Here is a 14,875-nt window from a genome sequence, read left to right on the forward strand (position 1 = left end):
AGGCGCCCGGTGTGCAAGGCTATACAACAGATATACTTGAATAACAACCTTCATCTATTCCTAAGCAAGCATATCTAGCCAATAAAGTAGCGGTAGGTTGTTACTCGAGTACAGGATATACATGGATATAGAATACATTGCATATCTATTCTAATAGCCTCCCTCAATCATAACCGTTTTAGGTTGAGATTGACTTTGAAGTTTTCCAGTAGTCTGACCGATAATGCTTTGGTGAAGCCATCTGCGACTTGATCTTGGGAGGAGACAAAATCTATTTCTAATAACTTTTGTAAAACTCTCTCTCTTACAAAATGATAATCCACCTCAATATGCTTGGTTCTAGCATGAAAGACAGGATTAGCTGATAAATATTTTGCTCCCAGGTTATCACACCAAAGTTTAGCTATTCTCGGACTGTTAATATTTAGCTCTTTAAGTAAGATTTGTACCCACATAATTTCAGCTGTTGCATTGGCAATAGCCTTATATTCTGACTCAGTGCTGGATCTAGACACTGTGGGTTGTTTGCAAGCACTCCAAGAAATGAGATTTGAACCTAGAAACACTGCAAAGCCTCCCGTTGATTTTCTGTCATCAATACTACCAGCCCAGTCTGCATCCGAAAAGGCACTTACCAAGGTTGAGGGTGACTTATGTATATGCAGCCCTAACTTTGTGCATTGTTTGATATATCTGAGAATTCTTTTTACTGCAGCCCAGTGAACAGTTGTAGGAGCATGTAGAAACTGACATACCTTATTAACTGAGAAGGCAATGTCAGGCCTAGTGAGAGTTAAATATTGTAGGGCCCCAACTATGCTCCTATACTGAGTTGCATCATTGTTGCCTAGTAAAGATCCATCATGCAAGGATAGCTTCTCACTGGTGGATAGTGGCGAGCTGACTGGTTTGCAATCTGACATCCCTACCTTTTTCAATAAATCTGAAGCATACTTGTCTTGGGTGAGAATAACTCCATCACGTACCTTGTTTACCTCTATTCCCAAGAAATAGTGAAGGTCACCAAGATCTTTAAGTGCAAATTCTTCCTCTAGGTCTTTCAACAATGTTGCAGTGGCTGCTTCTGTAGAACTTGCAACAATTATATCATCAACATAAACAAGCACAAAAATTATAGTGTTACCCTTGTTATAGAAGAATAAGGATGAATCAGCCTTTGATGGTGAGAAGCCAAGACTTATTAATTTTGAGCTAAGACGAGAGTACCATGCTCTTGGTGCTTGTTTAAGCCCATAAAGAGCCTTGTCAAGCTTACACACATAATCTTTCTTGGATGGATCCTCAAAACCTGGTGGCTGCTGCATATAAACTTCTTCTTCGAGAAAGCCATGAAGGAAGGCATTCTGAACATCAAGTTGTCTAAGACTCCATCCTCGAGAAATGGCAACAGACAAAATAATGCGTATTGTAGTAGGTTTAATGACTGGACTGAATGTGTCTTCATAATCTATACCATAGCGTTGTTTAAAACCTTTTGCAACTAGTCGGGCTTTATATCTATCTAAGCTTCCATCCGCTTTTCTTTTAATTTTATACACCCATTTACATCCTATTACATTCGTGCCTTTTGTTGGTGGAACTAGCCGCCATGTCTTATTATTTATGAGAGCAGTGTATTCCAGATCCATAGCATTTTTCCAGTTGGAATTACTAAGTGCTTCCTCAAGACACTGGGGTTCACCAGAGGACGTAAAGCAGCCATACCTGATCGTGCCATCAGTGTATACTTTTTCCTTCCGAATGCCACTCCTCAGTCTTGTACAGGGACGCGGAGCAGCCACTTGAACAGGTTCAGCAGCTGCTTCCCCGGACACCTCTTGTATGGTCAAATCAGGTGCACGCGCCTCAGTAGATGTTGTAGGCTGCTCAGGAGATGGTGCATGGAATCCGTCAGGTAACTGTTCATCTGTCATAGTAGCATGAATAGTGGTGGCAGGCTCCCTATGCTGATCGGCTACTGTAGCAGGTACTATAGCTACTTGGCGCCCATGCCCATGCGAGTGGTCATCATGAGATTCTCCATGCGATTCTCCCTCTGTAGCTACTTGGCACCCATGCCCATGCGAGTGGTTATCACGTGATTCTCCCTCCCCTGGTGGCAGGCTTGCAACAGTTGGTAGAGAGTTGTCATTTCGGTGAATAGTACCTCCTGCATAATGATGTTGTACTGCAATATTCTTATTAGGCATGTTAGTATCAACATGGAGAAAATCAGGGACATCAGGATCACATCTATCAGCACCTTTTTTAGTCGTAAAAGATGGCAACAAAAGAACTTCAGATCGTAATCTAGCCCCAGCATTAGAATAGAGTGTAGAGAAGGGAAAAACAGTCTCATCAAATATGACATCTCTAGAGATGTAAACACGTCCAGTAGAGATATCGAGACATTTAAAACCCTTGTGAAGAGGACTATAGCCAAGAAAAGCACACTGCTTTGATCTGAATTGGAGTTTGTGAGTATTATAGGGGCGCAGATTAGGCCAACAAGCACAGCCAAAAATTCGTAAGGAAGAATAATCTGGCTTTTGGTGAAAAAGACGTTCTATAGGAGTTTGATTATTAATAACCGGGCTAGGTAGTCTATTAATAAGATATGTGGCCGATAGAAAAGCTTCATCCCAAAATTTTAGCGGCATAGAAGCATGAGATAGTAAGGAGAGGCCAACTTCGACAATGTGTCGATGCTTTCGTTCAGCGGCCCCATTTTGCTGGTGCGTATGAGGGCAGGAGACCAAATGAGATATGCCAATTTTAGTAAAAAATGGATTTAACTTTTGATATTCTCCTCCCCAGTCTGTTTGAATGGCGCGGATTTTTCTATCAAACTGCCTTTCAATAAGTTGTTGAAATTCAATAAATTTTTGGAACACCTCAGATTTCAGTTTGATAAGGTAAATCCAGGTAAATTTGCTGTAATCATCAATGAAGCTAACATAATATTGTTTTCTGCCTACAGACTCAATTGCAGGACCCCAGACATCAGAAAATATGAGCTCTAAAGGAGAGCTGGACTTACTAGATGAAACAGGATATGGCAGCTGGTGTGCTTTTGCTTGCTGACAAGCATTGCATACAGACTCATTATTAGACTCATCTAAACAAGGGAGTTTATTACTTCTAACAATACGTTGAACTGTAGTGGATGAAGGATGTCCAAGACGATCATGCCACCGAGAGATCGATGGACGACTGACTCCATAGGCATGACGCTTTATTGATGGTGATGGAGGAAGAGGGTACAGTCCATGGCGACATGGCCCTCTAAGGAGAGTGCGTCTAGTTGCCTGATCCTTAATCAAAAAAAAATCTGGGTGAAATTCTATGAAGGCAGAATTATCTGTGGTTAATCGATGGACAGAAACAAGATTTTTCTTGGCTTCAGGAACATATAAAATATTTTTCAAATGAAGATTACGACTAGAGGTGCTAACAGAGGAATCACCAATGTGGCTGATTTTCATACCTTTGCCGTTGGCGGTGTGGATCTGATCTTCCCCGTTGTATTTATCTCGGATGGATAGTTTCTCTAGCTCACTGGTAATATGATCAGTAGCTCCGCTGTCAGTATACCAGTTTGTGTCTATTGTGTAAGAGCTTGTCGCAGCAGCAGCAGCGTGGCGTTCTTCAGGGACGTAATTTTCATCATATCGATGCCAACAGTTGACAGCTGTGTGTCCTTTCTTGAAGCAGACTTGACATGGTTCACTGCTTGGGTTGGAGCGCCGGTTACTGTAGCCACGTTGTCTCCCTGTTCCTGTGTTGTTGTCATGTCCGCCTGGTACACCATTGTGGCTACGGTCAGAGGAGCTGCTCCCACCTGCAGCGTTGCTGTGGCCGCGAGCAGGTGGCCGAGCACGCCCACGACCACGGCTTGGTCCTCGAGAACGCCCCCAACGTCCTGCAATGTTAGCAGATCCAAACTGCTTTCCTTCTTGGATTAAATCCATTCTTGTTTCATAGCTTAGCATCTGAGAATATAATTCTTCAACAGATATTGGCTCCACCCTTGCAACAAGGGCAGAAACAAGCGAAGTAAACTCACGGTCCAACCCAGTAATGATGTATTCGACGAGTTCGTCGTCTTCGAGAGGACGTCCTGCTGCTGCCATATCATCAGCATACCCCTTCATTTTTGCAAAATATTCAGCAACATTCATGTTACCCTTCTTGGTCGTCGAGAGAGCGATGCGGAGATTCACAGCCCGGGCTCGGGTCTGCGAGGCAAACACTGCCTGAATTTTTCTCCACGCATCGGCTGCTATCTCAGATCTTGAGACGTGGACTAGAATTTCCTTGGAGATAGACGAAAGCAGGTAGCTGAGGACCTGTTGGTCCTGAGCATCCCACTCCTCGAACGCCGGATTTGGTGTCGTCTTGCCTCCAGCGTCCGCGATCTCTTTCTCCGGTACTGGTGTGGTACCAGTAAGATGGCCTATGAGGCGACATCCACGCATGGCTGCACGAACATGAGCTTCCCATGTAGCATGATTTGCTCGGGTAAGCTTCTCAGATACTGGATGGGCAATGAGAGGATTGGAGGAGGAATTCGACATGATTGCTGTAGGGGGTTTATGTGGCTCTGATACCATGTAAATATTCAGAGGGCAGGTGAAGCGTCTTACCCTGTTAGGGGCCGCGTGTGTGTTTATATAGGCGCCCGGTGTGCAAGGCTATACAACAGATATACTTGAATAACAACCTTCATCTATTCCTAAGCAAGCATATCTAGCCAATAAAGTAGCGGTAGGTTGTTACTCGAGTACAGGATATACATGGATATAGAATACATTGCATATCTATTCTAATAAGGTGTTCAAATCATGCGCTACAGTTTAGCACGTCTAAAAGAATCTTGTCACTTTTTTACTAGTCAATGATGAGGGAGACCTACATAGTAGAAGAAAAATTTTATCACAATTGTTTTTAGACTGTCACCGGGGGGAGAGGATCCCCACCTGATTTTCATTCCGGTCTTTTTGCCCAAAGCGGCTAGAGTTTACAGCAAGCTAGCAGCATTGTAGCTAGCATAGTTACAGGGGGGGGCGAAGCAATGATGAGATTACATAATAGGATTAGAAAACACCAACAACCAAGCACCTAATACTTGTGCCTCTTTCCTGTTGTGCCTGTACGCCCAAGCTTTTGCTTCAGAAGCGCATTTTATCACAATTGTGGCTACAAATCAAACACATGCTAACTTAGTCAAATTTGTCCAATTTTAGGCGTGACAAACTATGATAAGCGAGACAACATATACACTCGCGACATGATACTCAGGGTACGAAGTTTTGAGTCATAGCAGTGAACGCAGGGGCGAAGCCAGAATTTGAGTTTGAGGGGGGTAAATCAGATTGAGGAGGCTGTTAAAAGGTATTTTATATTATTTACATGGTGATTAGCTAAAAAAGTAGTAGTTCCTATGAAATTTGGGGAGGATTAGGGGGGACGTTGCCCCCCTCTGCCCCTCCCTGGAATCGCCCCTGAGTGAACGAGTTTTCATGTATGCTTTTCACACGAAATCGAAGAATTTTTGGTGGTAATAAAGAGACCACCGAAAGTTAACTGTTACAGATCCGTTAAAATGTTAAGTTATTTGATAATGTCATAATAGTGAGTAAACATCTATGTTAAAATGGTTTCATGACAAATTATAAAATGTGGTTGTTTCGCTGTGAGAAATACACCAGCATAGATTAGGGGTTGCGTCTTCGATAATCCACGCCATGGGATACATTATTCATCTTAGGATTTTGCACCTGCTTAGTTGAGCTTATTACTTGCTGTAATTACATTTTTGCTTGTGCTTTATTAGTGTGGCTGTACTATTCCTAAAGTAGCTTAGATTAGTTGATAAGGTTTGTCTCCAGGTCGCAAAAAGCTCTATGGATTTGGATAGTAATTAGAGAACAACTTAAATGGACACATGCTATTAGTTGTTTTAATTTATCTAGTGTAGTTTTTAAGTAAAATCATTTATTAAGCTTTTAGCGCACGATCCATTTTACCTCTCTAATAGCTTGTTCGGTTAAAATAAATTAAAGGAGATTAAATATCTTGCCAGTCAAAATTAAATAAAAACATATTTGATCCCTCTTAATACTCTTCGATCACTATGCAACCGAAGAGAATCTAATATATAGGGTTCAAGACCCCATTTTCCACGATTCAAGAATAGGTGATGATGGGAATGATAAAATTCGTGCTAGGTCGTTGTATTGGGCATTCATTCTTAGATTAGATGTGCTTTGAGTAAGAACTAAAGCAAATGTTGGTTGTTGTACGAGTTCAGCCAGACTCCATGTGTTCTGCATCTGGCCAACCTATATGACGGGAGATGCTCCCTAGCTGCGTTCTAACAGAGCCTGGTTGAGGTGTGCCTTTTGCATGCCGTGAAATGATATACTAACTAAACATAGGATGCTTTAAGACTCCACGGATGCAGCTGCATGAGAATAGCATGGAATCAAACACACGGTTAGTAAATAGATTGTTGCAGCCCCACTTTTGGGTTAAACAAAGTAACACTCTTTTCAATTCAGTTGCAAAGCTAATACTACATCACAAAACATAGTATCAAATATGCATTCTGTATATTTGCAAAAAAAAACACTATTTATGTAGAAGCTCTACTTTGGCGCCCTGAAACAAAGAGAAGTTAAAATGCACGGCGTGAGCAAGTATGAGACTTGTTTTTCTTTAAAAGCACGACAAGAGAATTATCGTGGCTGAAATATATTATATAGGGAAAAAACCACCTACAAAAAAGGACAAGAAAAAAAAGGGGAGGAGGAGGACAACCAAAGCCACCCACCCCAAAAACAAAACGACACACAGACAAAAAAAAAATACACACACTAGCACTCAAACACTGCAGCAGACCGTTGATAGAAAATGATCTATTTGATGAGGTGTGGAACTGCCGGAACTTACTTCTCCAAATTCTGGAAAGTTTTTCTATTTCTGTCTTTCCAAATCTTCCACCAGACATAGATCATGGGGCCGTCAGAACCTACACTCATGCTTCACAACTTTTAGCCGAATATTTCCCCACCATTTATACAATCCTTGTCGGTCCACGCTATGGAGAGCATTAAGATCGAACCAAGGGAGTAAAAGGTTCAAAACATCCTTGGTGAACACAAAGTCTTTGAACAGATGGTCAATATTTTCGGGCTTTTGCCCACATAGCTTGCAAATTGGGGCATGCAACCAACCCCGGCGCAACAAATTGTTTGGCACGAGAATTTTCTAATGCAGCAAAGTCCATAAGAAACGATATTTAAGTTCTGTTTTTGCCCTCCAAATTGGCAGGAGCCTAAGCCTAGACAGATTGCTCTGGGCAAGGTAAGCGCTTTTAATAGTATACACGTCGTCATCCGGACTCCGGAGTCCACCTCCAACTTATATGGGAAGTATGACGTATGGAAGGTTACGAAACTTGCCCCAACTTATATGTCAGTGCGTGCATTCCTTTAATCCTTTTGTGTATAACCCTTAGATTCGTAAGTAGCCAAGGGTACGTAGCTTGTTGCATGCAAAGCAGAAGATCTACTATCTATTGCGAAAAATGGGGCGTCCAGTACAATTGTGCAAATGCCATGTACGTTCAATTGATGCCGAGATTGTACGTTCTTCACTTTTATTTAAACGTTATCGACGCATTTCTCCCGCCAACTAATTGTGTATACTCCTGTGATGCAACGACGTCACAATAGTTTTACACACAAACACAACGAAAAAAAACGAATGGCTGGCGAGCTGCTAGGTGTACAGTTGGATTTGGATGACTTTCTTCTGTGTCGATCGCGGTGTCACTGCTATTTGTAGAAGAGGAGTGTGTAGAAGAGCTGGTTCCAGGTGTCCGGGAGGCCGGGAAGGCACCAGTGGCTGCAGTCAACGGAGCCGGCGCCGGGGTTGGCGCGCTGCGCCGGCGAGAAGTCGCCGCTGTATGCCGACGGGTGCGCGTCCTTCCGCATCGCCGACAGCGCCGTGATGTCGAGGAGACGGACGGGGCTCTTCATGCCCCGCAGCACGGCCTGGATCACCTGGTCCTGGCCCGAGGCCTGGCCGGTCGAGTTGAGCCCGGTCGCCGGTGCCGTCTCGCCGTAGCAGTTCTTCGACACCGGGTTGGGCCATTCCTTCGAGCTGGTACAGCGCACAGTCGCACACACAGCACAAAATGGCCGAAATAAAAGGCGATGAACGAACTGATCGAATAAAAAAAAAAGACACGACAGGACACGTGCCTGAACATGCGTATGCGCGTCCGGACAAGGACGCCGCTGGGCTCGTGGAGTCACGGGTGAGATGAGAATAGTACCTGTAGTGCGTGGGCGACATGGACTGGAAGAAGACACGGGTCTTGGCTTGATCGAGGTTGAGGTCCACCCAGCTGGCCCAGGTGGTGAGGCCGCGCTGGAACGCCACCGTGCGGTCCATGTCCTCGTAGTATCGCCCAGACTCGCCCATGTAGTCCCACCTGCATCCACCGACCACCAAGCACACTCTCACTACAGACCGGAGGGGATTGCCATGTGCAGTTCTACTCTACCGTCCGTACCCCTGCATCGAGCCGGTGTGCGTCCACCAGTGGCCGGAGTTGAAGGAGAGCACGTCGGCGTCGCGCCACGACTCGGCGTTCTCGGAGATGTCGTCCAGCATCAGCACCCGCTTCCCCTGGACCACGTCGATGTCCACCAGGTACGGCGCGCGGTAGAAGGATACCGTCACCTGGTACTCCTGCTCGATCGAGCAACGTGTTTAGATTAGATTAGATTAGGCCCCATCTCTTCGGCCAAGCAGCCTAGCTGGTACATGTGTTTACACATGACATACCAGGAACTTGTAGGTGTACAAAGGGTCCGCGGAGACGAGCTGCGCCGGCGACTGCGGCGCGGCGGCGTGCAGCAGGCAGACGAGCGACTCCCACTGGTTGCGCCCCAGCGAGTCGCCCACGAACATCACCGTCTTCCCCTTCATCCGCGTCAGGAAGTCCGCGCCATCGAACCTGCAGGTGCACGCAGACACAGTACAAGCTAAGTAATCAGGGCGGCGCTCACTGCCACTGGTTGCCGTGGGTTCATGAGGCATGGCTGGCGCTCACGGCCACGTACGTACCTCGGTAGCTCGCAGCCGGCCGGCTTCCAGAGGTACCGGAGGTAGTCGGAGTCCGGGCGGCCGTAGAGCTGGCAGTTGAACTCCGCGTCGATGAGCGGGCAGTTGTACCCGGTGTACGCCGCCGAGGCCGAGCTACCGCCGTCGAGGACCCAGCTGCCGCTGAAGACGTCGCAGCCGCCGGCGGCCAGCCCGGGCGTGGCATCGTGCCTGTGGCGCCGCGCCAGGCCGACGGAGAGCGCAGAGGCTGCCGGGAGAGAGAAGGCGTGGAGCAGGATGAGGACGGAGGAGGACAACGCGACGACGCCGAGGACGGCACTCTTCCTGCGGGACGGCAGCATCGTGGCAAACAAAAGAGAAGAGAACGGAAGCAAAGCCGTCTTTCTGATGGCCCCTTTATGCTGCTGCTCGGTTCATCGTGTAACCACGAGTCCAGAATCCAGATAGCCGCGAGTAATCTATCTAGCTGCGCTAATTCTCAGGAGTTCGATTGAAGAGGAGGTGTGCATGTGAGGGTAAGAATTGCCGCTAGACCCCGACTGGAGTTCACGTGAGCGTGTTCGAGATCTCGTAAGTAGTTTGCACCCGTATGGAATCCGTGGATTCGTTGCCTTGCCCGGTTTGCCCTTCGGCGTACGTCGGTGTAGGAACATCCAAAGATTCGCAGCCATGGAATTCGTGCTTTCTTGGAAATGGAACATACTTTGCATATCTCGTTTTCAAAGGGCCAACTAGATAGATGGCCATATGTTATTACGGTTTCCATTTATATCTGAGTATATAGAGTATATACCACGAAAACACATGTGTTTTGTTGGTTTATTCTTATCCCATGTTCAGTTATTCCTATCTCATTTGGATTGCATGATATTAGAAAAAATTTTATAAAAGTTTTTGACTTGTTCGGAACTGAAACTCATTCAATCTCATCCAATTCATATGAATTGAGACCAAAACAATTAAGCCCTTAGGTGGGTGTGAATGCTGATTTGAAGCCAATAACCACGGTTCGAATTCTTATTTGTGCATAGTTTTAGCTTTTTAAATGTGGAGGTGTTGAATTTATGATCCAAATTCTGAAGAAGGCTGCAGGAGATCGTCACCTCATTGTAAATCTCTTGTGATATGTAATCACCCAAAAAATAGTGATATTGTTACTGGCCGGCGACCGTGGTTTTTTTTTCTTCGCTTTGGAGGAGTTTTCCACGTTAAATCTGTGTCTTCTCTGTTTTTGATCTACTTTGCGTCGTATTGATTCATAACAGGAGGAGCACGAAAAAGTTAACATAATAGAAGAGGATGTTACTACGGTTTCCATTTATATTTAACTATATAGTATAAAACATAAAGACATATGTGTTTTATTGGCTAGATGGGTTTAGAGTAAACAATCATGGTTCAAATCACAATTGATGCATCATCTATAACATATGGTCCAACCGAATCAGCCAGCTGACCATCCAGTTTAACCAGCTCACTATACCGTAAAAGGGGACGTATCTGGTGCAAACCAACCCCTCCGTGCAACCGTGCAAACTTTCAATCTAAACCACATGATGTTGATCCAAGGGCACGTGCGGGGGAGTGGGAGGGGGGATTTGAAAAAGTGTGATTAGCAGCGGGTGGTTAAGTGTAAAATTATCCACGCCCCTGTGTTCCTTGGATCAATAGCCCAGATTAGAAGTTTGACAGTTGCACGAATGAGTTGGTTTGCACCAGATACGTTCCCACCGTAAAAACGGGTCCACAATTAGTTTATACGCCGATTCAGTTGAACGACAATTTCCTTTTACATCTCTTATTAGGTGGGTTCCACATTTTCGACCGCAATACTTGTTTGTAATCATTCTCCAATATCACGCTCTCATCTCTCTAAGACTTTCTCGGCTGCTTCCATTCGACATAAGAGAAACACCAAATATAACATCGATTGGAACATTCGGTTATTTCATTTTCCAAAAGATATCTAGAAAAAAGATGAAACATGTTATCTAGAATTATAATAGGCTTAAGTCATTTACTCTTCTGTTTAGATATTCTACACACAACCATTAAGTAATTTAACAGATTCCAAACACTAGAATCATTACAATGTTGACATAAAACTTCACAAAGGTGCAATACTAAATCGTCATACTATTGTTTTGGAAACATAATTTCAACATTAAATCATCATTTGATAGCATGCACACATCACCAATACATTTAAAAAACACATATAAGTCACTCAAACAGTTCAAAAATACACCATTAAGTTATTCCACTATTATCAAGTTAGAAATTCTATATTAAACCTTTCCAATTGTTCCAATCAAAACACTTTATTTATTTACAACCCAACATTAAGTAATTAGACAAACATTTCAATATTAAATCATTTCAACATACATCCAACATTAAGACATTGTAGTATCATGAAAATATAACATATTATCAACATTAATTTATTCCATATTGCTCTGCCCTGAGAAAACAAAAAATGAACATTAAGTAATTTAGGATTTCCTACCAACAATATTAAGGGTGTGTTTGGTTCCTTTAGTCTAGGGACTAAAGTACCATGTTTGGTTCTAAGGACTAAAAGTATTCAGAACGCATTAAATTAATCATAAGAAGACCAAATACCCCTTAGCATTCTTCCGTCATCAGTGCAACTACGAGGGGCAAAAAGTAAAATTAATATATTTTAGTCATTTTTAGTCACCTCTCAAGGGACTAGAGACTAAAATAATTTAGTTCTTTTTTTAGTTCCACCGTTTGATAATTTAAGGATTAAATGAGATTAAAATTGAGGTACTAATCTTTAGTCCTCAAACCAAACGGGGTCTAAGATATTTCAATAATATTACAAAAACATCCAAGTCATTTATTCACCTAACCTAGAAACGAATTTAAGTTATTTCTTCAATTTTTAGAAGTTAAACGATCAAATTTAAATATTTAATCATTATATTATTAAATCATTCAGAAACTGACATGAATACATGAGTTATACGATGATTTAAGATATTTTATATGTTGTCTTGAACTGAAATCGAGAGTCTGGAGCAGATGGTTCATCAATCAAGTCCCACCTCATAAAAAAATAAAAAAATCACCGGAGCGTGTGCTCGCATCGTATCCTTTAGCTCTTCTCCAAGAAAAAGTATATATAACTCTCACCTTTGAAGTGTAGTCTACTTTATCTCCTTACAATCATTTGTTTGACCTCCCTAATCCTTACAAAACCAGACAAAAAGTTTCCTTGGACAATTTTAGCGAGCCGTTTTGATGACGTGGCATTGCCACTCGATTTTATCTATTCTAGTCTTGAGAGTAAAATATTTAGTCTCAAAATATAAAAAAATCTAGGACAAAAAGATTAAGTTGTTTTCATGCAGTTTTTTATTTTTAGTAGTTAAATTGTTACTCCTAAAATTCTAGAAAAATCAAGATAGATATAATATCTGATTGACAACATGTATATAAGATTATATAAATTTTGGGTACGGCTAGACCACATAACTGAAACAGATAAAATTGGTGCCATAGTAGCACAGGCACGTCAATCACCAATGCAGCCACGTTGGCAATGCCACATCAGCAAAACCACTCACTAGAACTGTCCAAGGGATTATTTGCCCATTTTTGTAAAGTTGAGGAGTTAAACAACCGTTGTAGAGGTTATGAATAAAGTAGATTAACTTCTAAGGTCTTGTTTGGATACTCTTATATTCACTTATTCCACATATATTGAGGTGTATTGGGGTGAAATTTAGGCCTTCTTTGGTATAGAGCTCTTGTATCAACAATTCCAACTCTGGTTTTGGCTCATCTGATAAAATAACTCCCTCAATTTTAGGAAGAGACCATGGTGAAGCATCCCATTTGGTTGGGAAAATAGCTCATATTTTCACGGTAGAGAGACATAGAAGCCTTTTGAAAGTCGCCTAGAGGGGGGTGAATAGGGCGAAACTGAAATTTACAAAATTAATCACAACTACAAGCCGGGTTAGCGTTAGAAAAATAATAATGAGTCCGAGAGAGAGAGGGCGCAAAACAAATCGCAAGCAAATGAAGAGTGTGACACGTGGATTTGTTTTACCGAGGTTCGGTTCTCGAAAACCTACTCCCCGTTGAGGAGGCCACAAAGGTCGGGTCTTTTTCAACCCTTTCCCTCTCTCAAACGGTCCCTCGGACCGAGTGAGCTTCTCTTCTCAAATCAAAACCGGGAACAAAACTTCCCCGCAAGGACCACCACACAATTGGTGTCTCTTGCCTCGGTTACAATGGAGTTTTGATCACAAGAACAAGTGAGAAAGAAAAGAAGCAATCCAAGCGCAAGAGCTCAAAAGAACATGACAAATCTCTCTCGCTAATCACTAAAGCCTTGTGTGGAATTGGAGAGGATTTGATCACTTGAGTGTGTCTAGAATTGAATGTCTAGCTCTTGTAAGTGGTTGAGAAGTGAAAAACTTGGATGACTTGAATGTGGGGGTGGTTGGGGGTATTTATAGCCCCAACCACCAAACTAGCCGTTTGGGTGGAGACTGTCTGTCGTATGGTGCACCGGACAGTCCGGTGCACACCGGACATGTCCGGTGCGACAGCCACGTCACCAGGTCGTTAGGGTTCCGACCGTTGGAGCTCTGACGCTGGGCCCGCCTTGATGTCCTGTGGCGCACCGGACATGTTCTGTAGAGTGTCTGGTGCGCCTGTTCGCGCGTGCCTGACTTCTGCGTGCTCTGGCGCGCATTAAATGCCGCAGCAGGTAGCCGTTGGCGCCTGAAGTAGCCGTTGCCCCGCAGTTACACCGGAAAGTCCGGTGTATACCGGACATGTCCGGTGAATTATAGCGGAGCAGCCGATGCGAATTCCTGAGGCTGGCGAGTTCAGAGCCGCGTCTTCTTGGAGCACCGGACACTGTCCGGTGTACACCGGACAGTCCGGTGAATTATAGCGTGACGACTCTGAGAATTCCCGAAGGTAGCGAGTTCAGCGTCGAGTTCCCTGGTGCACCGGACACTGTCCGGTGGCACACCGGACAGTCCGGTGCGCCAGACCAGGGTGCCTTCGGTTATCCCTTTGCTCCTTTATTTGAACCCTTTTTCTTGGTCTTTTTATTGGCTTACTGTAAACCTTTGGTACCTATAGATCTTATAGACTTGGGCAAACTAGTTAGTCCAATTATTTGTGTCGGACAATTCAACCACCAAAATTAGTTTAGGAAATAGGTGTAAGCCTAATTCCCTTTCACCTTTTTTTGGATTCCCAACTTCACTTGGTTTTGGAGACAACTCCTCCACATTTTTACGGCTAGCGAAAGAACCCCCTTTGGTAGATTTTTTAAAGATATTAGAGGAGCCTTTGAAAGATCCCAAAGAGAGCCTTAAACCCTGTTTAGGGTGTGTTTGGTTTGACTTTTGGCTTTGACTTTTACCCCCTAAAAGCTAAAAGCCAAACCAAAGGGCTGGATCTAGGAAGCAGTTTTTTCTAAAAGCCGACTTTCTTGCGTGCAAAACTGAAAGCACCTCTGGACCTGCTTTTAGCGGCTTTTGGATAAAACCGTGAAAATATATGTGGAATAACTTTTAGCGACTTTTAGTGGTTTCCACAAAACACTTTTTAGCTTTTTAACAGCTCACAGCCGACAACAGCTTTTCTCACAGCTCACAGACCACAGCAGCTTTTTTCATCGCCACAGTCTAACTAAACAGACCCTTAGTAGGGCTCTTGTATCAGCAGCTCTAGTTATGGC

General features: G+C 43.7%; 1 protein-coding gene, 1 long non-coding RNA gene and 1 other non-coding gene across 3 annotated transcripts; 1 reads left to right on the plus strand and 2 right to left on the minus strand.

Moving 5' to 3' along the window:
• Window positions 1-3,976: 3,976 nt before the first annotated feature.
• LOC111590199 (small nucleolar RNA Z247) lies at window positions 3,977-4,115 on the minus strand. The gene has a single exon (XR_004852910.1). It is a non-coding gene; the product is annotated as a small nucleolar RNA Z247 (small nucleolar RNA).
• Window positions 4,116-7,636: 3,521 nt separating this feature from the next.
• On the minus strand, window positions 7,637-9,666 carry LOC100274457 (putative DUF231 domain containing family protein). Its single transcript, NM_001148816.1, has 5 exons — window positions 9,142-9,666; window positions 8,860-9,031; window positions 8,585-8,763; window positions 8,345-8,503; window positions 7,637-8,169 (listed from the first exon to the last, which is right to left on the minus strand). Exons 1-5 carry the CDS (start codon window positions 9,477-9,479, stop codon window positions 7,842-7,844), a joined length of 1,176 nt encoding a protein of 391 aa, NP_001142288.1. The 5' UTR covers window positions 9,480-9,666; the 3' UTR covers window positions 7,637-7,841.
• Window positions 8,433-9,849, plus strand: LOC111590132 (uncharacterized). The gene is made up of 2 exons (XR_002749214.2): window positions 8,433-8,724; window positions 8,863-9,849. It is a non-coding gene; the product is annotated as an uncharacterized lncRNA (long non-coding RNA).
• The last annotated feature ends 5,026 nt before the right edge of the window (window positions 9,850-14,875 follow it).

Source organism: Zea mays, chromosome 9, assembly GCF_902167145.1.
Source record: "Zea mays cultivar B73 chromosome 9, Zm-B73-REFERENCE-NAM-5.0, whole genome shotgun sequence".
NCBI lineage: Eukaryota > Viridiplantae > Streptophyta > Magnoliopsida > Poales > Poaceae > Zea > Zea mays.

Coding starts and splice junctions, on each gene's coding strand:
- LOC100274457 (NM_001148816.1), bottom strand. CDS start 9,479: ATGCTGCCGTCCCGCAGGAAGAGTGCCGTCCTCGGCGTCGTCGCGTTG. Junction 8,764..8,859: donor TGTACACCTACAAGTTCCTG/GTATGTCATGTG, acceptor TCGATCGAGCAG/GAGTACCAGGTGACGGTATC. Junction 8,170..8,344: donor ATGTCGCCCACGCACTACAG/GTACTATTCTCA, acceptor GCGCTGTACCAG/CTCGAAGGAATGGCCCAACC.